We start from the raw sequence: 12,730 nt of genomic DNA, 5'->3' as shown, positions 1-12,730 counted from the left end.
GTCAGGACTTGAATTCAGCAGTAGTGCAGGACATACATATATGTACTACTTACTAAACATCATATGTAGATATCTAACTTTATATGGTCAAAGTCTGTTACACTAAATGAAAATTGTAGATAAAATAGTTATAAATAAGAGACTTGACAGTTCGGAGACTTACACAGGTCAAACTTTACAGTTCGGAGACTTGGCAGTTCAGAGAATTAACAGTTCAGAGACTTGGCAGTTCAGGTTCAGAGACTTAACAGTTCAGAGACTTAACAGATCAGAGAATTAACAGGTCAGAGAATTAACAGTTCAGAGACCTGGCAGTTCAGGTTCAGAGACTTAACAGATCAGAGAATTAACAGGTCAGAGAATTAACAGTTCAGAGACCTGGCAGTTCAGGTTCAGAGACTTAACAGTTCAGAGACTTAACAGATCAGAGAATTAACAGGTCAGAGAATTAACAGTTCAGAGACCTGGCAGTTCAGGTTCAGAGACTTAACAGGTCAGAGACTTAACAGATCAGAGAATTAACAGGTCAGAGAATTAACAGTTCAGAGACCTGGCAGTTCAGGTTCAGAGACTTAACAGGTCAGAGACTTAACAGGTCAGAGACTTAACAGATCAGGTTCAGAGACTGAAGAGACCAGACTTGGCAGTTTGGCAGTTAATAGTTCAGAGATTTGGCAGTTCAGAGACTTAACAGGTCAGAGACTTTTCAAGTGAAACTGGTTGAAATTGACAATATTTGCATTATGTAATCATGTGACAGTCACCTGCTCATAATATATAAACATTGCCATGTGATGGCAATGATAATTCAATGTGTAATGGTGATGTCTTGGCACCCACATGGAGGCCAAGGGGTTGTGATTGACATGCATTGTATGTAAAATTGGGATACAAAGACTTTTACAATAGTGTTTACACTTTCAATAAGAACAACAGTTGTCTGAATTACATGTAAAATGCTGGCGTGAATCTAAAGAATAAGTTACATCATCGGTACTACATGTACATTTGTAGTAAGTGAAAAACAATGCCATGGCAAAATGTATCTCAAATACAATGCTTCCATGCATCGATTCTAAGACTAAGTAACATTGCCATTGATAATAAAAACAATACATGTAGCTATTCGAATTAAAATGCTTTTGTGCATCTAAGAATAAGTAAGAATTATCATTTGTTACACTATACATGTAGTCATTCAAGCTTGTTGTATCTGGAATATAACTATGGTTAGGTAATCAATCCAATATGAAATATGGTACATTTATACCAACATATGCTTATCATTTCAAAAAAAAATGTTATACAATTGAATGTAGTACATGTACATGTACCATTAAACCAAATTGGATTATATGAAAAAAAAATACATATTTCAAAATGATTTTGAGAAGATCAATGCATGGAAAATATGAATAACGATACATATACAATTAATAATGACAAACGTGAAATATAACTGTTAATATTAATATTTAATATGAAGAATAAATTATATTTGAAAGGGATTACTAGAACAGCATGAATTTAAATTCTGGCTTCACCCAGTAAGAAATCCACATATAGAGTTAGTAACTGTACTGGCTGTATGTTCCAAGTGATCATTCAGTTAGGTGAATTTAATGTCATAGAATTTATTTGCAGGGGGTTAATATATAAAAGCAATGCAATTTAAATATAGAGATATATATTTGTTGCGTGTCTAGGCCTCAGGCCCATATGCAACGTTTACAAAATAGTACAGATAGCAAAGTGAGAAAAATATACTCCATAGTATTTACTTTGAAAGTTCTCATCTCCATAGCTTTGTATACAGTACTCAATAGAAATCTTAACAATATAAATACACCCATGAATGTAATGATGTACATGTACTATGGAATCACTTAGTCTGGAATTCATACTGTTTTACTCTCCTGTGTATTCAATATAGGGTTTTGAATTTCTTTAAAAATAAAATGCGTTTTATTTTCAATGACATTGTTATTACATCAGTTGTAATCATTAAAAGCATTACAATATCAACATGTTACTATTACACCCTGGAGCTGTACATTTCTTTTTCACAGTATAGTCAACATTTATTGATCCAGACGAGGACTTTCTTAAGGTGAAATATTTAATTGTGAAAAATGCAATATATAAGGAGCTTACATTTATTATTATAAAGAGCTTACATTTATTTTATTCAAATCTGGATATATGATGCAAGTATTTATGGATTCCAAGCTAGTATTAGCCAAAAAAATGATTCTTAGTGTAGGAGATCTAATTGGGTAGAAATTTTTAACATGTATTGAATGGATTTTTAAAAAAATTTAACATTGCCTACCACTCTACCGCTCTACCTTAATTATTCACTAAATTTGAATTACAATGTACTTTTAAGTTTATGTTATAAAGAAATTTTATAACACTAACAGCATGACATTGAAATAAAAGCTATGCAGTCACCATTAGTGTACCAATATATTTTTGCTTTTAAATGAATATCAAAGACTTGTCATCCAACCGTGATACATGAATAGCTGTGATGCAATTTACAATTCACTTTGTACTTTTGTATGTACCACAGTATGTGAATTTACCATCAGTCATTAATTTAATGCAACAGATTGTGTTCATTTTTTTGCTAATGAATAAAACCTATTTCAAAATGATGAATGGCTAGAAAGGTTATTCATGTCTATTATCTCTCAATATCCCCCATTATGTGCAATATTTCCAGATTTCAAGGCCTTGCTCTGTTGTAATCTTCTATTCTGTAGTTCTGGGATGTATTTTTGTATTGATAGCCTTCAAATATTACTGGTATTAAGCCAATGATGTGTAATAAACCAGCAATGTAATATATACTTGATATCCAATGTTGACATTGATGTATGCAGAGGTGAACAAATCCACTGGTCCTGGGTCCGGAACTAGCGATTTTTTTGGGCGGACCACACAAATTTTACCTTGTCTGGTCCGTTGGACCAGTACCTTAATGTTAATAACTATGTTAAAAAGTTGTCTGAATATACAGATTCATAGGCAAAATTTAATGTTTCACATAAACGGGACCTGGGACCACTAATTCTTTCAGCAGGACCACTGGATTTTTTTTAAGGCACTGGTCCGGGGACCACTAGTTCACAAAATGATTTGTTCGCCCCTGCATGTATGTGTCATCTTCCTCAGAATGATTTTGCCTCATTGTATTTCGGTGATAATGGTTCAACTCTACTCTTCTCCCATTCTCTGGAGAGCATACCTATACAATCTATGTTAACTCACGGTTCACAGGATTAAAGCCTTCACATAGCCCTTCTCTGTTAGACTATATAGCTTGGTTGAATAGGGCACAAGGATGGTCCAACTTTTGCTCAAGAACTTTTAGTCAGTCACAAATGAGCCCAAGAACTTTAACCATCATCTCTTGTCTCTTGTTTGAAACTTTTGCCAATCACAAACGAGTCCAAGAATTTTAGCCAATCACAAGCAAGCTCAAGAACTTTAGCCAATCACAATCAAGCTCAAAAAGTTTAGCCAATCACCACCAAATGGTAGTGGTGAGTACCAGCAATGTGCAGATAATGCACCATCCCCTCCAACTATTTATCCCTCATGTTCAGCTGTACTAAAACTTCTTTTTACCAAATCGTAACTTGTATACTATATACCCACTACATGTACATATCCTATCAGTACCTTACTGTTTTTATTATGTTTTCCATATAGGGTTTATCTTCCCCACCACCTCCCCCACAACGTACAGTATTTGTAAATCATAAAAAGATTCCTGTCAGTGAAGATTTTGTACAGCAAAAGTTTCCAAGCAATCGCATCGTATCTTCCAAGGTAAGAAGCATATTAAATATCTCATATCATAAGTCCATCATGTGTCAATTTAGATAGTAAGATAATCGAAATAATAGTCGTGTTAGGATAAAATATTCTTGGTTCAATAAATTTGAAAATAGCTAACATTTTGGGAAAACTTCATAAAAGGGCTGAGTCTTCACACTACTGAAAGTGTAAGATAGATATTTTTTGACCTACACATGTTTGAATATGCAAAAGATATCAAGTTTTACTATTTTGTTTTTGTTTTTACCTTTGCATGTACTATATACATATGAGGAGGACATGTTAAATATGACAACATTAGATATAGTTATGTGCAGAGTCAGAAATGTTTTGCGAGATAGTCTCCAATTTTTCTGACATTTCACTGTATTATTAGAAATACTTGTTAGCATTCACCTGGTATTCCTGCTTTCTCACAAGGGTAAAACTTTACTAGGCATTACTACTATAACAAATCTTTAGTAAGAATTCCATTTTTTCCACTTTGGTTTGCATGACTTTCCATCAGGAAAAATAACTTTCGCCCCAAATACGTTTGAAGTCAATTATATATATACATGTTGAATTATATCTCCATCACTCTAACTTCATTGACCTCGTATCTTTCTCTCCCCTCACAGTACACAGCATGGAATTTCCTGCCAAAAAATTTATTTGAGCAATTTAGAAGAATTGCTAACTTTTATTTCTTAATAGTTGGCCTTATACAGGTAAGTCAGATCATTTCCAAATCCATTGTAGACATTGACAGCATCTTATAATGAGCAATGAATTTACCAAATACTATAGACCCTTTTTATAGACAGCGCCCTCTATTGGTGGAAATGTGTTCACGTGCTATAATAGACCTTTGTATTCATAGCGTCCTCTAGAGATAAAATTGTACCGAATATCACAGTAGACCTTTTTGTGATTTCTTATGAAGTTTAATTTCCAACACAACCAACTCTTGGAAAGCTGTACCTGAAGCTTTCGTCCTCTCACTAAGGACTTCATCAGCAGACTGAAGTAATTGACATGAACTAGAACACAGGTGTTAATTACTATGTTGAGAATCAACACCACTCACTGGTTTAGTGACCTTATTGTGATTATAGCACCCTCTAGTGGTAAAGCATTGATGTAAATAATGTAATATACAGCTAGACCTTTTTAAGTATTGATTACAATTATTGTGTAAGAAGTAAAATCTGAAAATTTGAGAGAGAATTAGTGAAGGATAGTGATGTAATTTGAATGTTTTATGTTGTGAATGGCCAATATGAAATGTGTCAATGCAAATAGAAATATCAGATTCACATCATTGAAACTATAGATTTTGATATTATTATATACATTATTACATTTATTATAATATTAAAATATCAAAATATTAAAGCTAGATAGAAGTCATTTATATAATATAATGTATATGACATATATGATATATTTCTAAATTCAGTATAGTATTTGTAGTCAGTGATTGATTCAAATTATTTAGCAAGGTAACTACAGAAAATAAATTCCTTCTATTTAGCTTTTATGATATTTTAATATATGTGATAATGTTAGATAATAATTTATGTATGACATACAAATTGTGAAAGTGGTTGAAATCGATAGTAAATCCAAATGATGGTATAATTTGTGTCTTGCATACAAAAATGTGTTGGTGATTTGAACACTACAGACATGAATAATTATTACAACTTTAAAAAACCCAGTATACTATTCGTAGTCAGTGATTGATTCAAATTATTAACAAGGTAACTACAGACAAAAACCCTCCTTCTATCAAGCTTTTATATTGAGTGAGAAATGGCAATATTTCATATCAATGGATTTTTTTATGTAAAATGTCCCTTTTCAGTGCTTTTTTGTGTATGTCTATTATTACAAATGTGACAGATGTCAGTTGAGTGCTACATGTGTCACAACTGATCCAGCAGTTCGCTCCCAGACACTCAATACAACAACAAACATGCCTACAGTATATATTACTTTTGTGCATCAACGTAGTCAGCTTTAGTTATAGTAACAATAGACATGGTTCAAACTTTTCAATTCAGGTTAGAAAACAGTATATCCCTGCTCAGATTGTAATTCATAGAAATAATACCATGTGTCTAATGTACTTAGTTTACTGTAGGTAATACAGAAGAATGAACTTATGCACACTGTCTATGTTTTTGCTGAATATGAATGTTTGCATGGAATATGGTTAGACATCTGTACACAAATGTGGTCACAGATAGGAAAAGATTTTCATGACACTGCATCAAAGGAAAAACTTGTTTCAATATGTATGTGTATGCATGCGTATCTATATATGTGTGTGTGTATACATGTATGTACATTGTGTGTGTGTGTGTGTGTGTGTGTGTGTGTGTGTGTGTGTGTGTGTGTGTGTGTGGATAGATGTGTGTGTGTGGATATGTATACATACACATTCATATTTCTGACATGTACAAACCAATCTCCTTAAAGCCATTCATATAAATATAACTTAGATATTATGATGTTTAGAATTGACAAAATACAATTTGTATGCAAATCATAAAATATCCCCATTTCTGATACCATAAAATATAACTCACTATTATTATGTGAGTATATATCAAAAGTGCTTTGAAGCATTGCCATATACAGAGTTGTTTTCATGTTATTGGAATTAATGTTTTATGACACTGAGAATAAATTTGGGTTATTTTATAGAGATGAATGATTCTTGTGAAGTACCAGAAATTTCTTTAATCTTCTATTTTTAAGTAACTGAACACATTGTGAGTGGTACTGCATCATATACATTGTGTATATATGATATGAAATACACTGTAAGATATGTTGTATTACTCCACCCTCAGCAGCCTTTATTTTATAGAGATGAATGATTCTTGTGAAGTACCAGAAATTTCTTTAATCTTCTATTTTTAAGTAACTGAACACATTGTGAGTGGTACTGCATCATATACATTGTGTATATATAATATGAAATACACTGTAAGATATGTTGTATTACTCCACCCTCACCAGCCTGTCAAAGGGCTTGACAGATGAGTTAAGGTGCCCTGTCCAGTATGCCCTCTAAGCCAATTTGATGTGCCACTGACGCACACAATTTCTAGTGATGCACCAAAATTTGGTGTTTCCCTATCTCTTACTATGTGGTGAGTGTGCCCTCTAAGCCAATTGGATGCACCACTGATGCACACAATTTCTAGTGATGCACCAAAATTTGGTGTTCCTCTATCTCTTACTATGTGATGACTGACAAGAAACCCCAGTTTTTCTCATTTTGACCCACAACAACAAAATTTGGCTATCATTAGAGGGCACACTAGCCACGTTGCAGTGTACCTTAAGTTACAGACTAGATATGGAGTTGTGAACACAGAATGACTGAAATCAGCTTGTTTAATAACTTTATGAGTGTGTCCTTCATGAAGAACTACTCTGAAGATGATATAGAAAGGTTATACATGTATCTATGGAAACAGAAATACAACTTACAATCATATGAAATGCTTATAAATCAATAGTAACTTTGTACTGCACCTTATTGAATAAATCCTAAATTTCAACCTTAGTTCTTAGAAGTGTGAAGTCAGGGTTTTTACAAATGTATGCTCTCACAAAGTTGTAATTTTGTCTTTGTATCTATAATTCTTTGATATCATCTATAGTGAGGGTCATAATATATGGCATTGTGTATTAAACATGTATTTCATATTTTGCTTCTATGATTGTTTATAGTTGGCTATTGACAGTCCAGTGAGTCCATGGACAACCCTTTTACCACTTTTGTTTGTAATCTCAGTAACAGCAGTAAAACAGGTGAGTGTTAGCAATCAGACTATATAGTAGATAACACACTGTATTTGTAATCTCAGTAACAGCAGTAAAACAGGTGAGTGTTAGCAATCCATCTACATAGTAGATAACACACTGTATTTGTAATCTCAGTAACAGCAGTAAAACAGGTGAGTGTTAGCAATCCATCTACATAGTAGATAACACACTATATTTGTAATCTCAGTAACAGCAGTAAAACAGGTGAGTGTTAGCAATCCATCTACATAGTAGATAACACACTATATTTGTAATCTCAGTAACAGCAGTAAAACAGGTGAGTGTTAGCAATCCATCTACATAGTAGATAACACACTGTGTTTGAAATCTCAGTAACAGCAGTAAAACAGGTGAGTGTTAGCAATCCGTCTACATATATGCTTCAGGAAGTACAGCAACATTAACAAGTCAAAAATGAAAATACAAAAAGCCTTTAAAAAATATTTTCCAGGTATCGTCATAGATGTTTATTATGGAGGTAGGGCATTTTCAATTTGCAGTCCATGCTTGTGAAATTCTCTGTGATCTTGTCAGTAACTTCATTGCAGTTATTTAAGTCTGGTTTTAAGACATATCTTTACAGCATGACTTTTGTCTGATTTTGTTTTTGTACTTGAATTGTACTTGTGATTATTGTGCCTTGTAAAGTGCACACAGATATTTTTATGGAATGTGCTATATAAGAATTGTATTGTATTGTATTAGATTAGATTAGATTAGATTAGATTAGATTAGCTTAGCTTAGCTTTACTTAGATTAGATTAGATTAGATTAGACAGTGGTTGCCTCCATTGTTACATCTACATGTACTATGTAATGTTCACTGTAGACATGTTTGATGGAAGATGTTGCAAATTGATAAATGTTTCAGGCATATGAAGATTGGTTGAGACACAGAGCTGATAATGAGGTGAATAACAGACCAACTCTTGTAGTACGAGATGGAAAATTGAAAGAAGTACGATCTCAGGACATCAAGGTAAGAAGGGTTGTAACTCCTGTGTGTCATAGCTCATCACTCCGAGTGTCAAAGATGACTGGATTATTTTTGTTGGGCAAAATAAACGGAAGATCATTTTGATGTTGAAAATATAGTGATCAGGACTGTGTGTGTCTAGTATAACTTTAAATTCATTTTGGTATATTGTGAATGTTAGTCTATGATATGATATGTTAGATTCTGTCTTTTTGTATACATTTACCACCTATTCAGATTAGGGTTAAAATTTAGGTGTGATACACTGGAATCTGGGATTGAATCATGGGCCTTTAAGAAGCACACTCATATACCATATGTCTTTGTTTGTTTGTTTGTTATAACAGGTCGGTGACTATGTCAAGGTTATTAAGAACCAGGAACTACCAGCTGACATGGTGATGATCTCATCCTATGACCCTGAAGGGCAATGTCTTATCACAACAGCTAATTTAGATGGAGAAACAAATCTTAAGGTAAGTCAAGAACAGAGATTTTGTGAGATTTTTACATAGGAGTAAAAAAAAAATAGATTATGATGTTGATGCCAATGGTAGTGATGATGATGATGATGATGATGATGATGATGATGATGGTGATGGTGATGATGATGATGATGATGATGATGATGATGATGATGATGATGATGGCAGTGGTGATGATTATGATGGTGGTGATGATGATGATTATAATGATGGTGATGGTGATGGTGATGGTGATGATGGTGATGATGATGATGATGATGATGATGATGATGAAGACGACGACGACAACGATGACGATCTATGTCGTTCGCGCATCATCATCAATACTTTCGTCATCATCATGGCACATCATCGTCTCCATGGCCAACGATGATGTTGCAAAGTTGATGCACTCCATCTGCATATGTGCATTTTTCAGCATTCACTGACAACGTTACCGGTAAGGTGTTATCTACACATATATACAAATTATTATTTTATCTTTCAGATTTTTAACTGTTTGTCAGACACAGCTCTTTTACAAACAGAGGAGGCCTTAGATATTTTAGTTGCATCTATTGAGTGTGAACAACCTCAGCCTGATCTCTACAAATTTATTGGAAGAATGAATATTTACAATCAGGGACCTGAACCCAAAGTCAGATCACTTGGAGCAGAGAATATTTTACTACGTGGTGCTAGACTTAAAAATACACCCTATGTTTATGGTAAGTTATGATCAGGGTCAGTCTGATTAAAATCCGATGTAGATGTCGGCTAAGCGTTCATTGTTATTTTACCTCCGTATTTTTGCTTGAATTGACCTTTGTGATACATGTTTACGTTTTGGTCTTGAAGGCCACCTCTCCTCACCTCACCTCACCTCACCTCACCTCACCTCACCTCACCTCACCTCACCCCACCCCACCCCACCTCACCTCACCTCACCTCACCTCACCTCACCTCACCTCACCTCACCACCCCACCTCACCTCACCTCACCTCACCTTACCTTAACCTCGCCTTGCCTTGCCTTGCCTTGCCTTGCCTTGCCTTAACCTTAGTTTTCTATAATGCTACTGAATATAGTCATGGGTAGCACTCCACACTCTGCTATCAAATTCATCAAACTTTACAACATTTAAGATATTTAATATTTTCTTCTTTTCAGGGTGTGTTATTTACACTGGCAATGAAACAAAAATGGCACTGAACTCCAAACAGAAGGGCCACAAGATTTCTATAATTGAGTCGTAAGTATACATACAAATCTCTTAGTTATAAATTCATTCCTCCTTGTATATCAGTGATAAACGCTTCCAGTGAATATACATGTGTAGAAATGACAGTACAAACATATCAGAAGAGTTACAACCACTCATAACAGAAATATGTACAGTGTTTTATTGATATAAGTATCTAGAAATACATGGTGTATAGTAAGTATTAGGATTTTAGATTCCAGGAAAGTTCATGATTGTCCGTCGTAGAACTTAGAAGTACCTGGAAAAATCTAATTTTGTCCTGGAAACTCTAAACTCTAACTAAATGAGATTAATATATTGAAATGATCACTTCATTAAATGTTGACTTTTTGTACTGTGTGACAAATATACTTTATCTGTTGTAATAAAGTCAAATGGCGGTCTTCTGATGATATATATACTGCAGGTTATCCCAGACCTAGTAAATAGTATATGTTGATCATGAACACTTCATGAAACTATAATTACCTGTATACGAGTAAACTCTGGAAATTCATCAGACTTAAAATGTATGAGCTCTGTATAGGTCAGTAGTAATTCAGTACAAATACAGTGTGAATCTTTGACTAGCTTTGCACCATGAACAGGCTTTTGGAAGAAGTTTTTTGAGCTCTGTGTACTAAAGTGAAACGCAAAGTCCTGTTACATTGTGACTTGTCATTTAAATTAGACAATGAATTCTACACTTTCTACACAAAATCTGATGGAATGTTATCCCATAAATACATGATTATAATCTCATATGTTTGTTTCCTTTTCAGGTCTATGAATGATTGTTTGATATTTTGTCTTTGTTGGTTGATCGTTCAGTCGTGTCTTTGTGCTGGTTTGTTTTACTGGTATGAAAGTACAGAAGCCAGGAAGAATATGTGGTACCTTGATAAAAATTCTACCAGTGTAAGTAGCCTTTGGTATACTGTACTGTCAACATATTTAGTTCTACACTGTATTTATTACAGAGTGGAATACATGCAAAATGTTGTTCTGTGGAAATAACTCTTGCTAACATATTGTATGTACATACTGCAAATGAAATTGTATTTACATCAATGGTGGGGCCATGGTATCATGAAATCACTCAGACAAAACATGCACACAGTAACTGCAGACTGACAACTACAATAACAGCATATATATAAGTGTTCACAGTTGAGATGCAGTGTTTTTGCTAAGGGCGGTAAGTTGGTAAAATCTACCGAGGTTCCCATGTCATTTTATTGGGGGTTCCCAAACAAATTCACCATAGACTCATTGGGAAACACTGTCATTTTTACCCTTTTCCCCCATTTCTGTTACTGAGGTACCCAAAACTTAGCAAAAACACTGAGATGCATTCAAAATAACTTGAAAGGTTTGGTAACTACATTTTGTAAAGATTAAGTTCAGCTAGTTCATGTGTATATAGATTACAAAGATAAATGAATTGAGAAGAGAGTTGATGATGTTAAAGTTCCCTCTTGCACTGTCTGCCAAAATAAAGTGTGTCTGACACATCATAAAATGTCAATATTCATTTATGCGAAGTTTTCATGTGCCAAGATAGAATCACAGAAATATACACTAACCCTTATACTCAAACTCTTGCTATGATTTCATCTGTGTTGAGATTGACAACAAATGTAACCCAATGTGTTGTTATCTTCTATGAATAAAGATTTCACAACACTAAAAGATAGTGATAATTTGGTGTGTTTATATTTGACAGGCTGCTGGTGTGATAGAAGACATCTTGGCATTCTTGGTGTTATTTAGTTACATCATTCCAATCTCACTCTATGTCACTCTTGGTAAGTTCACTGTTATAGATCATTATGTGTTAGAGGATTGGTGAAAGTGTAGCTACTCACAGGACCACACCCTATCTTAGTGAGGACCACATCCTATCTTAGTGAGGACCACACCCTATCTTAGTGAGGACCACACCCTATCTTAGTGAGGACCACACCCTATCTTAGTGAGGACCACACCCTATCTTAGTGAGGACCACACCCTATCTTAGTGAGGACCACACCCTATCTTAGTGAGGACCACACCCTATCTTAGTGAGGTTGTCAGTAGCCCCGTCTAGACATAGGTTGTCCTACCTGAGGTAGTCTCGCGTCCTACTTGATGTAGGATAGGTTTGTGTCTACACACTGGAAGGTTATGATGTATTCTACATTGTAATTCAGGACAGTTTCAGGACAGGTTCGGGATGCGTTTACATCTACAAGGGCTTCAAACTATCCTTAGTCCTGACTATTATGATTTAGAGTGACTGGAACACAGTTCAATTCAATTCAATTCAATAACTTTATTATCTGTATATGAATGTGGAAATTTGTCTTTAGGCTCAAAATGCAATTTACA

At 34.4% G+C, this 12,730-nt stretch overlaps 1 protein-coding gene across 6 annotated transcripts in view; it reads left to right on the top strand.

The window, feature by feature from the left end:
- LOC144441905 (phospholipid-transporting ATPase IF-like) overlaps window positions 1-12,730 on the top strand; it is a 67,146-nt gene that overhangs the window by 19,008 nt on the left and 35,408 nt on the right. For all 6 annotated transcript variants that reach the window (XM_078131160.1, XM_078131162.1, XM_078131164.1 and 3 more), the window contains exons 2-10: window positions 3,721-3,840; window positions 4,470-4,559; window positions 7,582-7,662; window positions 8,549-8,656; window positions 9,001-9,129; window positions 9,626-9,845; window positions 10,288-10,369; window positions 11,143-11,278; window positions 12,087-12,168. In XM_078131160.1, coding sequence (XP_077987286.1) covers window positions 3,721-3,840; window positions 4,470-4,559; window positions 7,582-7,662; window positions 8,549-8,656; window positions 9,001-9,129; window positions 9,626-9,845; window positions 10,288-10,369; window positions 11,143-11,278; window positions 12,087-12,168 — 1,048 coding nt within the window. The remainder of the gene's footprint in view (window positions 1-3,720; window positions 3,841-4,469; window positions 4,560-7,581; window positions 7,663-8,548; window positions 8,657-9,000; window positions 9,130-9,625; window positions 9,846-10,287; window positions 10,370-11,142; window positions 11,279-12,086; window positions 12,169-12,730) is intronic.

The sequence above is a fragment of the Glandiceps talaboti genome, chromosome 11 (genome assembly GCF_964340395.1).
Source record: "Glandiceps talaboti chromosome 11, keGlaTala1.1, whole genome shotgun sequence".
In the NCBI taxonomy this organism is placed as follows: Eukaryota; Metazoa; Hemichordata; class Enteropneusta; family Spengelidae; genus Glandiceps; species Glandiceps talaboti.
The sequence above is the reverse complement of the archived record's forward strand: the minus strand, read 5'-3'. Positions and strand labels throughout refer to the sequence as shown.